At 39.5% G+C, this 17,039-nt stretch overlaps 1 protein-coding gene across 1 annotated transcript in view; it reads left to right on the plus strand.

Moving 5' to 3' along the window:
• The first annotated feature begins 454 nt into the window (after nt 1-454).
• LOC131897667 (solute carrier family 22 member 19-like) overlaps nt 455-17,039 on the plus strand; it is a 31,781-nt gene continuing 15,196 nt past the window's right edge. The window contains 8 exon segments of the mRNA XM_059248642.1: nt 455-856; nt 2,909-3,012; nt 3,360-3,514; nt 3,616-3,784; nt 4,526-4,649; nt 8,385-8,500; nt 10,171-10,385; nt 14,528-14,636. Coding sequence (XP_059104625.1) covers nt 455-856; nt 2,909-3,012; nt 3,360-3,514; nt 3,616-3,784; nt 4,526-4,649; nt 8,385-8,500; nt 10,171-10,385; nt 14,528-14,636 — 1,394 coding nt within the window.

Genomic DNA, 17,039 nt, shown 5'->3' on the forward strand with positions numbered 1-17,039 from the left:
AAACAAATTCAAGATGAAGCAAATTACTCCCAAGGAACAGAAAATGAAAAATGCTCCACTGTAGTTCCTGGAAATTTGTATGATCTACCAATGGCTGCATGCTATGGAACAGATTAACTCTGGTTTACTTTCAAGGAGTTACAGGTTATTTTCCAGAGTTCACCATGGGGGTGGTGCTCAAAGTTTCTAATAAAGTAAATGTTTAACAGACTGGATTACAGGAAAAAATATTAGTAGGATTTTTTAGTTACTTGGTAGAAAATAGGTCTCTCCCTGATACCAACAAACAACAAATCACAGTTCTATGACTGGTGTGAAGTGAAGATGGGCACATTAAGAACTCAAAAACAGCCCTATGTAGTGTGTTTCTGTGAAACAGAACTTTATTTCAATATTTATACTGCCCTGGGTGTAAGCATTTCTGCTTCCCATTGGAGACAGTCATTCAGCCTCAATGGCCTTTCAGGATCTCTTGAATCAAGTCGGAAGCATGGGGAGATACCAGATCCTTCAGATGGCTTTCCTTCTGATTTGCAATGTCATGGTGGCTCCTCATACTGTTTTGGAGAACTTTACTGCAGCCATTCCTGGTCATCGCTGCTGGGTCCACATCCTTGACAATGACACTGTCTCTGACAGTGACATTGAAATCCTGAGCCAAGATGACCTCCTGAGGATCTCCATCCCACTGGACACCAACCTGAGGCCAGACAAGTGCCGTCGCTTTGTCCAACCACAGTGGCATCTGCTTCATCTGAATGGCACCTTCTCCAATGTGACAGAGCCAGACACAGAGCCCTGTGTGGATGGCTGGGTATATGACCAAAGCACCTTCCTCTCCACCACTGTGACTGAAGTAAGTGTCTTCAATAATATCACCCCTCAGTGAATTCATTACTACAGTTCAGCAATAGCACAAATAGTGTATGTTATTGGAGCTTACTTACTGCCTGGTTAAATGCAAGAGTCTTACTCAATAATTTTAATGACTCAAACATAAATAAAGATGTATGTTTCTGATCCTTTTGTTCTAGTAATGAGCTCATATTAAGAAGTAATACTTGGAAGGAAATTAGACAACAGGATCATTTAGCAAAATAACAACAGTAGCTTCTTTCTCAGGACCAATCTCCTTCTAAATCATGGTATTCTAAGTGACTTTACATTTTCAGGCATGACTTTCTTCCTCTGTAGAAGGTCAAATCCAATCAGAAATGGTTGTTTTCATATAAGTTAAGTCACTATTTCACCAATGACCACGCTGTCATGTAGGTTGGTATTGCAGTGTGTAGGGTAAAGTACTAGGTAAGGTCATTGATATCCCTTTTCTACCTACAGTCTACATAGCAACATCTGCAACTATGAAAGGTAGCCAACAAGGAGAAAGTGTCCAGTTTGGTTTGACAGTGTTCTTTCTCTATGTTATGCAAAAAACAAAAATGTGTGTGCTGTCTTGAGGAATAGGGTCTTAACATTTAGTTACCGTAGGTAACCATGAGCAATAGTAACAACCTATGTAGTTTTGGAGACCTGTGGGACCTCTCTGACCAGTAACTCATATAACATTATTCTGTATGCCTGGCACTGGGATTACTGCTTAACATCACAGGTCTTTTTGGAGCATCATTGTCCAACCAAGTATTGTACTTCCTTTCAAATTCCTTATTTTAAATTATATTTTGAAATTAGCTTACTCAACACTGAATTTCCATAATAGACATCCTTCAGAGAGCTGCTGGAGAGGGTGTTGGAGGAAAGAATGGGAAGAATGGAACTGATATGATTATATTTTAGTTTAAAAATTTTACAAGCAATAAAAAGAATTGGAAAGAGGAAGAAACATCCTTATACATGACTCACAGAAACATTGAATAATTGCACAAGAACAGCACAAGATCAAGCCAATCAAAATTCCAGCATAGATCAGAGCAGAACTCAGAAGGCCTCACTCCTCGCTGAAGATCTACTAGGAGTTGATGGTTGCTAGGGGAGGGACTATTACCCTGCTTTAGGGGGATGGCCAGTACTAGGTTACCTGTGCTCCAGTGCACATACAGGCAACATTAAGCAAATAGTAGACTATAGAAAAAAAGAAAAAGGACATGAGGTTTGGAAAGGGATGTGTTCAGGAATTTCAGAGGTAGTTGTGGGGGATATAAAGGTTAGATATTATCATAGTGTTTTGTATACATGCATGAAATTTCAAAGAATAAATTAAATAATAATCAGAAAATATATGTAAAAAACATCATTCTTGTGTGTCTGATTAGTTTAAGTGCCCAAGTGTTGTGACAAGTCAGCACTATTCAGCTTTGATTTCAAATGTAAAACATCTGGAAAGTTATACAAAGCCATAGTGATGGCTAAATATGTAGCTCCATGACAGAATGCATCTACAGCACTTGTGAGGGCCAAGATTCAGCAATGAACAATAAAAAAAATCCCAGTAGTTCACATTCTTTATAGACCAGAATGTGGGTAATTGCTAGTACACTGCACCCATGTAACTGCCCTGAGCTCCATCTGCTGTATTGCCAAAAGTTGACAAGTAAATAAGTAAACCAAAAACAATCATCAGGCTCTAGCTGTGTGGTACTCTGAGAGGAGTCATAGAAGAGGCTGTGCACTGATGAATAGGACATGGTTAGAAAAAAAAATGGGCTCATGAATCATTGCCACATTTGAGAACTTCTCAGCATAGGTTAAAAGTTACTACTATAACCTATATAATTACAGAAAGCCTACTGGGGACAGATTTATTAAAGCTATAACTGGATGGTAGGAATCATGTAATAATGAAAATGAAAGCTGGAGAGAAAGATGGATTCAGTGGAATGGGAAGCTCATGTTGAATAATTTTGAGCAAATTACACTGAGAGGCTGTCATGCTGATTTCCTTCTCTTCCAGTGGGACCTGGTGTGTGGATCTCAGGTACTGAGTTCAGTGGCTAAATTCGTATTCATGATTGGAATTTTGGTAGGAGGTTTCCTAGGTGGCCATTTATCAGACAGGTGAGTGTCTGTGCTTTGCAGTTCTCTCTACATGTGAGTATTTTCATCATCTACAACTCATTCACTCTAGAAAACAGTCATTGCAGATTATGTTCCTCTGGGTGTACCTTTGACACTAGAGATCACGAAACACAAACAGACATTTGAGTTGATATTTAAAAGCCTGTGTGTTGTGTTGACACAGAAGTAACAGTCTATTAAACATGGAAGAGATCAAAAAAGATTAAGAGACAAAGAAAAACATGGTTTAGAGAAAAGTTAACCACAAGGATTACACAAAATGCTTCCTGTCTCTTCTTTTTAACAACTGCATTATTTCGCTGAAGGAGTCTTTGTCTTTTCCTCAGGTTTGGGAGGAGATTAGTCTTCACATGTGCTTTACTGAAAGTGGCCATCATTGGGACCTGTGCAGCTTTGGCTCCCACCTTCTTCATCTACTGCTTACTTCACTTCCGGACAGGGGTTTGTTTCGTACCCATACACATGAATAGTGTTTTGCTCAGTAAGTCAAAGCTTTGGATGGACATTGTTCAAGCTTTTGTTTGATGTGGATATCCTTCCCACCATTAGTAGAAATCAAGATTCATTTTTCTTTCCTTTCAGTGATAGAATGGACAAGCCCTAAATTCAAAGCCTTGGTGACAACATTGACACTGTGTGCTTCCAGTTTTGGAAGCATAGTAATGACAGGCCTGGCATTTGCATTTTGAAACTGGCACCACCTCCAGCTGGTAATGTCTGTGCCAATATTTTTCTTCCTTATACCCACAAGGTATGAGCTTTCTTCCCTCCTCTATGTTTTGCACTCCTGAGATGACCATGTCCATTAAATTGGGACATAAGAAATGCATTTGTCACTGTCTGTGTGAGCTCATATATGTGTCAGTCCTGTTGTGTCTGAAAGACAATGTTTCATTGTATCCTTGCTCCTCTAGGTGATATAATTAGGGGAAATTATTCATGGGTTTTTAATTTAGGGAACTGACATATGATGAATAAATATTCCCTACAGCCTAACAAAAATTTGGAAATTATCTGGAGAAACATCCTTCACATTGTAGTTCTATGACCTCCATTAAAACCTGTATCCAAGTAACAGGGACAGAACAATGTGACTCCAAATCTTCATTCTAGGAGTGCAGATGCACTGCATGGCTGAATCATTTCCTGTTTTCCTAAGCAATGTACCTCATGATATAAGATTATACATTTTTGTTATAACTGAATAACTGATAGTTATTCAATGTTTTTATTTTGTTTTTTGTTTTTCGAAACAAGGTTTCTCTGTGTAGCTTGTGCCTTTCTTGGAACTCACTTTGTAGATCAGGCTGGTCTCGAACTCACAGAGATCCACCTGCCTCTGCTTCCCAAGTGCTGAGATTAAAGGCACGCACCACCGCTGCCGCCACCACCACCCAGCAATAGGTATTCAATTTTAACACAACTATTCAAGGATAAATTTAATATGGAAAATGACTTCCTGAGAATTTATGAGCAATGTCTTCTTGAGTAGGTGGATATCAGAGTCAGCTAGGTGGCTGATTGTGATGAACAAACCCCAGAAGGGCTTACAGGAACTTAGAAAAGTTGCATGCAAGAATAGAGTGAAGAATTCTGGAGATGCCCTAACCATGGAGGTGAGCATAATGCAAGATTGATATGACATAAAGGAAACACAAGCTTGACATGTGTATGAGCCCAGGAAACAATGTGCCATCATTAAATCATTGAATTCAGTTCTTTCATTCCTAGAGGACTTTGCAAAACAAAATCCTTCATTGATGATTTCTTTCATTTTAAACTTTTTATTAGGATATATAAGTTATACATAGTGCATTAAGTCTGAAATTTTATACATGCATATAATGTATTTATTTATTTATACCCCCTCATTATTACCAAACCTGATGATTCTCATAAACTTCTTAACTAGTCCTATTTCTACCTTCTAGTATCCTAGTCTCTCTTTTTGTGTCTTCTTTTTTGTGATCTATTTTGTTTAGTTTAGGTCACTTACAGAAACATGTTGAGGATTTACCTACAGGAACATGGGCAACTTAAATGTGGGTACACAATGAAGACATGTCTATCTATCCCTCAGCAACCATTAGCTGCCAATATATCTTCAGGAGGGAGTATGGCTTTATGAGCCCCTATGCACTAACAATGACTAACTACATACAGGTTGTGAAATGGAGATGGGGCTCATGAGCTATTCTCTCAATAATGTTAGCATTCAGACCTGCCTCTTGGGGACTCACCTAGTATCCTGACAATATCATCTTATGTAAAGTCCTCTTTAAGAGAAAACATCTCTCTCTCTCTCTCTCTCTCTCTCTCTCTCTCTCTCTCTCTCTCTCTCTCTCTCTCTCTCTCCCTCCCTCTCCCTCGCTTTCTTTCTCTTTCTCTCTCTTTCCCTCTCTTTCAATATCTCTCTTTTCCTCTCTTTCCATCTGTTCCCTTCTCCCTTTCCCCCAATAAAACATTCCATGTGGGCACTATGTCTGCATGGTTTGAATGACTTTCCGCCATGCCCCCTTGGCCACTGCTGGTCATGTTTGCATGATATGGCTTCCTCACCTGCCATGGGGCACCTTGGCTCAAACCCACCAAGGACTCTCTCCTGCCATTTTACCAAATATACCATCTACCCCCAGAGATGGTATATTGACTAGCATAACTTTGACAAGTCTTATGCAGGTAACCACAGTTGATGAAAGTTCAAGAATCCAATGCATGTCTGTAAGTTGGACACACAATTCCCACCACTTCTTCTAGACCTTTCCTCACCCTTTTACATGATGTTTCTGTAACCTGGAAAAGAGTGATGGAGACATTTCCTTAGAGATAAATACTGAATAGTCACTTACTGTGACAATTATGAGTCTTCAAATACTACTACTCAATAACTATAAAATCTTTATTAAGGCTGACAGGAGCACTAACCTATGGCCATGAACAAAGATATTTAAAGACTATTTAATTTTTTTAGTGCTTAGAAGATTCCATTATGAGCCCCAGATGCCAGACATGGACCTTTAGTATTAAATGTTTTCATTTCTGAGGTTCAGTCCTGCATAGGTACAGTCATTTGTTCTTATACCCCCAAACTTCTCTTTTGAAATAGGAACATTTATTCTGTTCCCTTGAATACTAGAAGTAAATCATCTAGTTTATTATGTAAAAGTTTGAATTATGAAGGGAAAGCATTGTTGACATATTTTATTGATTTTCAAAATAAAGAAGTATTTCACAGGGCACTGAGAAAAAAAGAGACTCCCTTGAGTCTCAGATGAACCTTGGACTTTGGACTTTTAAATGATTTTATTTCTCCATAGACTAATTCCTATCAGAACATGGAGATAAGAGTTAGAAAGTTATGGCTCAAAGGTGATGTGTTCTGATGTGAAGTTGACAAAAAGTAGAGCTGTGGTGGTTAATTGTGATTGTCAGCTCAACAAGATCATCTAGGAGAAAACCTCCAGGCACATCTGTGAGGGATGACTTAGTTTAGTTCACCTCTGGCCACGCCTCTGTGGGATTATCCTGATTATGTTAACTGAGGAGGGAACATCCACTCTAAAGGACAGAAGACCAGCCCTGAACTTGCTTCTCTGAGTATATGAACAGAAACCTAGCTCAGCATTGGCACTCATGACCCCCTCTTCTTCACCATGTCACAACCAAATGCTGTGCAGTCTTGAATTTCCTCTGTAAATAAATTAGTGCACTGCTTTGACTTCGGCCTCACTCACACTTTCAGAACATGGTCAGAATACTGCCAGAATGTGTTGTCGTTTTTGTTGTTCCTCAAAAGGGAAAGATGAATGTTCTACTCCCAAATTCTCAATGATGTGCCCTTTCCCATCTGAAATCTCATGGAGAAGGCCTTCACTGTTAAGATTTGTATAAGCATTTCAGTATAGTGAACTTCCAAAGAAACATTCTCTCTACCCTGCCTCTGAAAACTCTCCCAAAATCCACCACCAAACCACAACACATGGTCTACACCATGGTCAGATTTTTAAGAATAACTACTGCACATATGGCACCAAATTATTTTGTTGGCTACATTTGCTTTGCTGTGACCAAGATTGATGTGACCGTGACTCAAGACAGAAACAACAAAATGGAATAAAAAGGACTTGGGCTCACGGATTCACAACATTCAGTTATTCGTAGTGAACAGGCATGGCAATACTGAGACAGGACTTTGTGGCAAATGCTCATTACATCATGGTGGGTCATGAAGCATAGCCCTAACCAAAGGCAGCTACCACCTTCAAAGGCCCCCCCATGAAGTAAGCTTTAACTCCTAAGAGCTTCTCATCCTCTGAACATACAACCAGCCAGAGACCCAGCATCTCAATATTCTTTCAATGCATTCTTTCAAATATCAGGATTCCAAAATGGACATATAGACCTTGAGAGGAATTCCATTTTTCTGAGTCTATTTTTCCATCAATGGTAGAATGACTAAACATGGGGTGCTCATTAAAAAGAATGAGACAAAAAGAAATAAATCAAAGAAAACAGGCAGATATGCATACACATGTGAATGCACAAATCAGAGAACCATACTAAGTGGCTATATCATTCAAATTCATTATGATGTGACTGGAGATTTGGACCAGAATATAAATAACTCTTCACTTGCTGTCAACATTCTGTAGCCACCTACTGTTTAAAAGGTCCTCTCTAGAAATAACAAACATTTCCTTTAACTCCTTGGCTCTCACTTCTTAACATTTTTATTATATTTGCCATAAGTCTCTTGATGTCTGTGTTTTTCAATAGACAGAAGTAGTTGTAGTAGAATAGTTTAAGGTGTGTTACTTCTGTTTATATTGCATTTGTTTAACTCTGTGGAGCTGTGTTAACTTGCCTGTGTAAAACACCTGATGGTTTAATAAAAAAAAAAACTGGCCAATAGCAAAGCAGGAGAAAGGATAGGTGGGGCTGGCAAGCAGAGATTATATATAGAAGGAGAAAACTGGAAGAAGAGATGGGGATTGAGCAGCCAGAGAGGAGGACTCCAGGGTCCAGCCACCCAGCTACAGAGCAAGCAATGGAGTAAGAGTAACATTTATGGAATTTAGAGAAAAAGAAAAGCCCAGAGGTAAAATGTACTCGGGATATTTTAAGTTAAAGAAAGCAAGCTAGAAACTAAGAAAGCTAAGGCCAGGCATTGATAATTAAGAATAAGCCTCTGTGTGGGATTTATTTGGGAGCTGGGTGGCGGGCCTCCCAAGAAAAGAGTAAAAACAACAATATCTAGTAGATTCTGACCTGGTATTCTGTGAGTGCCCAGTATGCTCCAAAATGCTCATCATGTTGTGAAAACTAAACAGTTCTTGATGTTCTTGCTGAAGGTTGTGAGAACCACCATGAGGGAAGAGCTGGAGGCCACACAAACAAAACCTACTCTACGTGACTTATTCCGCACTCCCAACTTGCGAAAGCGTGTGTTTCTCCTGTGCCTTTTGAGGTAGGCTTCATACAGTGACTCTTAAAACAGTAGAGAGATGAATTTTCCCAATAACAGAGTTGAAGATAAAAATGAGGGATTTCTGTATGTGGTGGTATTCTAGAGATTTGGAATAGAGAAGCACAGAACTAATTATAGAGTGAGGTATGTTTTTTTGGTTTTTTTGTTTGTTTGTTTGTTTTTTGTACTGAAAGCCTGTATTTCTTTTTTTATTTTTATTTTGCAATACAATCCAGTTCTACATATCAGCCACAGATTCCCTTGTTCTCCCCCCTCCGGCCCCCTTCACCTTCCCCCCAGCCCACCCCCCATTCTCACCTCCTCCAGGGCAAAGCCTCCCCCACAGACTGAGATCAACCTGGTAGACTCAGTCCAGGTAGGTCCAGTCCCCTCCTCCCAGGCCGAGCCAAGCGATCTTGCATAAGCCCCAGGTTTCAAACAGCCAACTCATGCAATGAGCACAGGACCTGGTCTCACTGCCTGGATGCCTCCCAAACAGATCAAGTCAATCAACTGTATGTTTTTACGGCACCCTGGCAGTGTTGTCAATGCAGACTCATGATGAATCTTCATTCAAGTTCCAGACTTCTCTGCATTTGCCATTTGTCATTCTCCATTTCAATGGAAATAAATTTTCTAATGTAAATTACACAAGTATATACTTTTCCATAATATATACAAATGTAAAGTGATAATATCCTCACTTGGGGAAATCCCAGTTAAGGACCCAGTCCACTTGCAAATGAAAAATTAGTTTTCTTCAATGAGTCTCACTAGGGAAACAAACCATTCTTAAGGGTAGGCCCTATTCCCAACAGTACATGGCCAGCACAAAAAAAACACAAACCTTTGGAGGGTTTTTTGTTTCATATTGTGTGTCAAGGCATTTTTCTAATCTTACAGATCATTTGTGTATACATTATGGCTTCCCGTGTTTGTATAGGATCCTGTGTGTGTGAACATGTGTGTCTCTGTATCTATATGTGTTTCTTGTGCTTTACTCTTTTGCTCTTTTGTTCTATCTGTTCCTTTGTCCTATTCAGAACTGTTTTTGTTTCATCTCACCTTAGTTTATTATGATTCCTTAGATGCCTGTGTGCTTTCTAAAAAGAGACAGAACGGGTGTGGACCCACATGGAAGGGAAAGTGAAGAAGAACTGGGAGGAGTTTGGGGAGAATTTTAATTTAATCAGAATATGTTATGTTAAAATATACCTATTTTTAATGAAAGGAAGCCATGAAGCTGGGAGTGGTCAGGATGTGTAAGTGGGCTAGGGAGAAATTGTGAGGAAGAATTAGGTAAGAATGTCATCAACATATGTTGTATGTATTTGTCAAAGAATTAAGAAAATATTATTTAAATTAAAAAAAAATGTTATAACCTTCACTAAGATCAAGTTAAAGAAAAAAACTCTAAAAAGCTGATTGGATCTATCATGCATTCCACAAATACTCCGCCTCTCCTTAAAATTCCAACAGTAATAACCTGTCAGGATACAATGATTTCATGATGATTATTACATTTTCACTCAAGCAAATACAAATAGGTCAAAATACAGATAGGCCATCATACTTTAACAGCTAAAACCATCTTCTTGGGATAATCATATACTTGGCTTTGGACGTCAACTCTAAGTAGTATGATGTGACTCTCTCTTTGTTTCTTACAGATTTACAACAGCTATTCCTGTACTTGGCTTCAGCATCCATCTCCAACACCTGAAAAGCAATGTCTTCCTAATGCAATGTCTCTATAGTGCAGTGTCCATCCCAGCCTGTATTGCTACAGTGTTTTTACTGAACCACTTTGGCCGTAGAATAAGTCAACTATTCCTCTGTTTCCTGTTTGGAATCACCATCCTGGCTACAGTGTTTGTTCCTGAAGGTGAATAAAGACTTGATGGTGAGAGGGGAAAAAATATCCAGTCCCTTTCATCAGTGTTTTTCAGGTCCTACTTATCAGAAAAAAAAAATACATCCAGAGATTTTTCTGTAAGCAGACATTTAGGAAACTTTTGGACATTCAGACATTGAGAGAAAAGCCAAAATCAGTAAGTTTGGTTTAAATATGTGAAAGTCTAGTGCATTCAAGAAGTATCTGGAACATTGGAGCCATTTATTCCCAAGTTTCTACAGGTCAGTAATAGATCATTTACTCATTGTTCAATTACATTTTTAGTTAAAATGTAATTACATCATTTTCTATTTGATTGTCCTTTCTCCAATCCCTCTGAAGTATCTGCCCTTCCCTCATTCGTTCTCAATGACATTTTCATAGCAGTCATGTATATAGGTGGGGTTATCTCCTGGTCCTGCCTGGCCCACAGTCAGGACAAATCTCTCTAACCTGCCAATCCCACAGCTGCTCAGACCCAAATAAACACACAGATTCTTATATTATTTATAAATTACATGGCCGTGTGGCTCAGGCTTCTTGTTTTCTACTTCTTATATCTTAAATTAACCTATTTCTATAAATCTATACCTTGCCACGTGGCTCATGGCTTACTGGTACTTTACATTCTGCTCCTCATGGCAGCAGCTGACAGCGTCTCCTGACTCAGCCTTCCACCTCCCAGAATTCTCCTCTCTGCTTGTCCCACCTACACTATACTTCCTGCCTGGCTACTGGCCAATCAGAATTTTATTTATCAATCAATAAAAGTAACACATTCACAGCATCCCCAGCACTTCCCCTTTTCTTTTTTTCAAAAGGGAAGGTTTTAACTTTAACATAGTAAAATTACATATAACAAAACAATTATCAAGCAAGAATTATAGTTATAATATCTAGTCTATTTATAATATCTAGTCTATTTGTATCCTATCTATCCTATATTTGTGAGTCTAAGGTTTTATATGTAACTTATCTTTTATCATAACTAAGGAAATTATAACTATCTAGTCTTCAACTACATCAAAGACCTCAGAAGGATATATTACCTGAGAAATGGGAGAAGGATGTAAGCAACTTTTGGGAGTCTTGCAAGAGTAGACAGAGACAGCTGGCAGCCTGGACAGTCACCTAATATTCCTTTGTAAAGTTGGGGCATCTGTCTTCAGCCCACAGGCCTAGAGTCTCTCAGTCACTCCTCTCTGTGTCCTGTAGAATGCCTGGCAGTTTCCTCTGCAAGGCAGTAACCTGAAGGACCATTTTGCCAAGCAAAGTTCAGTGGTCACCTTCCTATGGGTCCTGCATGTCCAGTAAATGTAACATTTTGTGAAGCAGTCCAGACAAGAACAGTTTCTTACCCAAATGGCTATTTTTGCCAAGAAGAAAATAAACTCCATATAGAGTGTCTTCAATGCCCATCCTTATAGATATTATAAATAGACTAGATAGTGTAACTGTAATTCTTGCTTGATAATTGTTTTGTTATATGTAATTTTACTATGTTAAAGTTAAAACCTTCCCTTTAAAAAAAAGTAAAGGGGAAGTGCTGGGGATGCTATAAATGTGTTGCTCTGATTGATTGATAAATAAAATGCTGATTGTCCAGTAGCCAGGCAGGAAGTATAGGCAAGACAAAGAGAGAGGAGAATTCTGGGAGGTGGAAGGCTGAAGAGGGAGATGCTGCCAGCCACTACCATATAGTAGCTCAAGAATGCAGGCTGTGGCTAACTTGAGAGAGACAACTAGGAAGCTATTTCAGCTCCATTTTAGAATCTTTTTTTTAAGCTTTCTCGGGTTTTAGGTGGAAAGTCTTGCCCCATGTTGGGCGTCATTTGTAGCTGAAGTTTTCCTGGTCCTGCCTGGCCCACAGTCAGGACAAATCTCACCTGCCAGTCCCATAGCTAAGTAAACACACAGAGACTTATATTACTTATAAACTGTATGGCCGTGGCAGGCTTCTTGCTATCTAGGTCTTACATCTTAAATTAACCCATTTCTATTAATCTATAAGTTGTCACATGGCTTGTAGCTTACCGGTACTTTACATCTTGCTTCTCATGGCAGCAGCTAGCAATGTCTCCTCTGCTCTCCTCTTCTAAATGGGCCTGAGCTAATGGCTCACCAATCCATCCCCCACTCCCACCTCTTCCAAGGCAAGGTCTCCCCTGGGGAGTCAGCCCAGCCTCGTAGATTCTTGAGGCAGTCCAGTCCCCTCCTCCCTACACCAAGGCTGAGCAAAGTGTCTCAGCATAGGCGCTAGGTTCCAAAAAGCTGTTTTTGGATGTTGGATCATCTGGGCCTTTCAGGGGGTCTTCCTTGATCAAACCATATGAGCCTGGAAGCAATCCACAGGTTCTCATCTTCTGTGGAAACAAAAGCAGAACCTCTTTTCCAAAGCAACATATCCTGAGAAATAAATTTTGAAATCAAGATACCTTTAAAATATACATATTGATTAAACTCAGCAGTTTTTACGAACAAATGTCTCTCTGCAGTTAAAAATCCCAAAGACAATATAATCCAGACTCTCTGTGTGATTTCCCATTTTTATGTGGATTATTTTTTATATTACTTTTACTGTCTCTTTAAAGACTTTATTTTTTTAAAACAATTTATTTTCTTTATATAACTGTCTATCCTCCTTTTCCTCTTTCTTCCAAACCTACATACATTTTTGCACACATTGTAAAGAGTTTAGAGCTTTATTTCATATGAATCTGTCTTATTGTGAATCTATAATCTTTCTCTGACCAGGAGAGATTTTTTAAATTGTTAAACTGCTTGGCTAGGACCAACACAACAGCCTTGGCTGCTGACTTCACCCACCTCAGCTTCCCAACATGGCAGAAGTATGCCTACTGCCAAAACCAGGAAACAGTGTGCCTATGCTTCCATCCTACAGCATGTAGCCCAAAAACCTTTTCTTTCCTTTTTTTTCTGTTTGTACTAGCAAAGGTTAAATCCACCACACATCACACTGTGTGACTTGGAGACACCTCTATGTACTGCAGCAGGAATCCACAGCCGTGCTGCTTAGCTCACAGAGGCTGGCAGCCAGCTCCTCACAGGCAGCTGTCAGGAGGCGAGTTTGTGCTGCTGCTGGCATGGGAGTGTGAGACTAGGAAGCCCTGTGTGTCTCTGCTTTTGTGCATTTATAGTCTTTAAACTTTCTTAGGTCTATATGGCTCAATGCCTGATGGTGAGCAACAAAAGTAGCCAAAAATTTCTCAGGTCCTGCCTGGCTGGCGGTTGGGACAAGTCTTTCCTGCTCACGATCCCCCAAGTAAACACACAGAGGCTTATATAACTATAACTGCTCAGCCATTAGCTCAGGCTCATTTAGAAGAGGAGAGCAGAGGAGACGCTGCTAGCTGCCGCCAAGAGAAGCAAGATGTAAAGATACTGGTAAGCCATGAGCCATGTGGCAAAGTATAGACTTATAGAAATGGGTTAATTTAAGATATAAGAGCTAGTTGGCAAGAAGTCTGCCATGGCCATAGTTTAAAAATAATATAAGCCTGTGTGTGTTTATTTGGGTCTGAGTGGCTGCAGGACCACAGGGCCACAGGACCCAGGTGGGACCAGGAAAACTTCAGATACAAGTGGTGCCCCACATTGGGCTCCATTTGTAGCTGGCAATTTCTTGGGTCCCTCCTAGCTAGTGGTCAGGGCAAGTCTTTCCCACTCATCCCCAAAGTAAACACGTAGAGGCTTATATTAATTATAACTGCTTGGCCATTAGCTTAGGCTCATTGCTGACCAGCTCTTATACTTAAATTCACCCATAATTCTTATTTATATTTAGCCATGTGGCTTAGTACCTTTTCTCGGTTCTGCCTTGTCATCTTGCTTCCTCTGTGTCTGGCTGGGAACTCCTGAATCAGCCTTCCTCTTCCCAGAATTCTCTTTGTCTGCTTATCCTGCCTATACTTCCTGCCTGGCTACTGACCAATCAGGATCTTATTTCTCAACCAATCAGAGCAACACACATCCACAGCATACAGAACAACATTCCACAGCAACTGAGGACTTTTCCTCTCTGCAGTTTCTCCACTCTGTATTCACCACTTACAAGTGGAAAGTGAATTCCTTCACCTCAGAATGACCACTGTCCCTGATTTTCCCTTCCACAGAAATGCAGACCCTGCGTGCGGTTTTGATAACACTGGCAGGAGCAAACTCTGTTGTGATTACTAGCAGTAATATCATACACTCGAATGAGCTACTCCCCACCGTGATCAGGTACATGACTTGGTGTAAACACCTGGGTAGTTATCAACAGCAATCAATAGTAGTGATTACAAGAGTGACCAAAGTTTATCTGAAGTTTTCTTTTTGCAAGATAGATTAAGTCCAACTGTGAACTGGTTGTATTAACTAATAAAGATCTCATGTAAATATTTGGAGCCACCCAAAACATAAGTGCTGTGAGAAATAAGACTTCTGTATATTTCACTTATAATTATGTTTTTATCACATTTATTTTGTTTTAGCAGTTTCATGTAGATATTGATTGTGGTTGTGTTCACCCTCTGTCACTCTTACCTATGTACCACTCCTGCTGAATTCCTTCTTCTCAGCTGGTACCACATCTACCATCACATCTTTGCATTCATTTGTACACATGCACTCGAGCACCCCTGCATACGCTCATGTACATGCCTTAAAATGGGTGTAAGTAATGTGTTTGGTCATCATTTTTTATAAATTGTTACTGTTAAGAAGTTTTCTTCATTGAAGAAAACTGATTTTCCCTCTCCAAGAGGGTATAAATGAAAGTTCAGTTGTTAAGTTTAAAAAAAAAAAGAATAGAATGTAGAAATTGAAAAAATTATCTTAACACAGTAGCTGGCATAAGCAGATCCTTAGAGCTGTGGCTATTAGAGCATGCTCACATTGGCGTTTTGGCACAGGAGACACTACAGAAAGCTCCTAGCAGGGTAGACAGCTGTAAAAGTTTTATGTCAAAGCACTTTGTAAACAAACTGCTGTTCAAGCGAAAGATATTAGCATGCAGAAACAGCCAACTTTCCTTGGTTCTGCTCTTTTTCTTCTCTCCTCTTATTGACAGAATTATTGTTCATTCTATAATAAAAATTTGTCACAATATGACAGGCTCTATAGGGCAGCTTGGCAAACAATAACATGCTAACAGTCATAAGTGTGAGCTTCCTTTCTGCCTCATGTCATTCTCAGCTCTGAATAGAATTATGGATTCAACACCACATTTATTTCTGTTTTTGCTTTTGTTTATAATTTTTTTTTAATTTTTCAATGTTAGAAGAATGCTGTTTCTTTCTTTTTCCAAGAACCTTTCAATTTATTCTCCCAAGTTTCAGATTGAATTCTCACTATTGACTTGAGGGGTGTAAGTTATTCTCTATTTGACAGAGTTAGCCCTGTCAACCTTTCTATTAAGTGTGAACCAAAGGGTCACAAGTTGATAAGTGAAAGGTCCAAGCAGGAGAATTCATAAAAGTAGGAATGCAGGACTCTTTTAACCCTGGCGAGTGTGGGGTAACCACCTCATGAAGTCATTTAGAGCATGTGATCAATGGCAGTGACTGTAAACAAAATATCCTCTCTGTCTTTACAATGGGGATTCCCTTTTCTTCAGCAAATGCTTGTACTGGCTTTTTTCCGAGGTTGATATAATTCCATCCTGAACACTAGGCATCTGATGTTTGAAATATCTTGACATTTTAATATTGGGTGAAAACTGACTGAGGTCTGCAACTTTTACATGAGTGGTCCAGGAATCGTCAATCATTCTTAAAGTTTCATGGTTTTTAATAATCTATGATTGATTTGACAGTTTTCTTATGTATATCTTTAATATGACCAAACTCACTTGGAAATAAGAATGAAATATGTTTGAAACAAGTCCAATAATAATTCTTATACCTTGCATAAAGTGTTGTGCATAATGCAAAAAGATCTAAGGAGTGTTTCTTGAAAGATAATCATAAAAAGTCTAATGAATAAAAATATATCTTGACATTTAAAAAAAAAAAGAAGTTTTCTATTTGCCGGGTGGTGGTGGTGCATGCCTTTAATCTCAGCACTTGGGAGGCAGAGGCAGGTGATGGATCTTTGTGAGTTTGAGGCCAGCCTGATCTACAGAGCGAGATCCAGGAAAGGCACAAAGCTACACAGAGAAACCCTGTTTCGAAAAACCAAAAAGAAAGAAAGAAAGAAAGAAAGAAAGAAAGAAAGAAAGAAAGAAAGAAAGAAAGAAAGAAAGAAAGAAAGAAACTTTCTATTCATTTTATATACCAACCACAGATTCCCCCTCTCCTCTCTCCTCCTGCCCCCAACTCACCCCCAATTCCCATATCCTCCAAGGCAAGGTCTCCCATGGGCAGTCAGCATAGCCTGGTACATTCAGTAGAGGCAGATCTAAGCCACTCCCCCCTGTACCAAGGCTGTGCAAGGTGTCCCACCATAGGCACTGGGCTCCAAAAAGCCTGCTCATGCACCAGGGATGGATCCCAATACCACTGCCTGGGGGCCCCCTAAACAGTTCAAGGTGAACAATTGTCTCGCTCTTTAGTCCAGTCCTATGGGGGCTCCACAGCTATTGGTCCACAGTTCATGGATTTCCACTAGTTTAGCTGTCTATCTCTGTACATTTTCCCATCATGA

Source organism: Peromyscus eremicus, chromosome 1 (genome assembly GCF_949786415.1).
Source record: "Peromyscus eremicus chromosome 1, PerEre_H2_v1, whole genome shotgun sequence".
Taxonomy (NCBI): Eukaryota; Metazoa; Chordata; class Mammalia; order Rodentia; family Cricetidae; genus Peromyscus; species Peromyscus eremicus.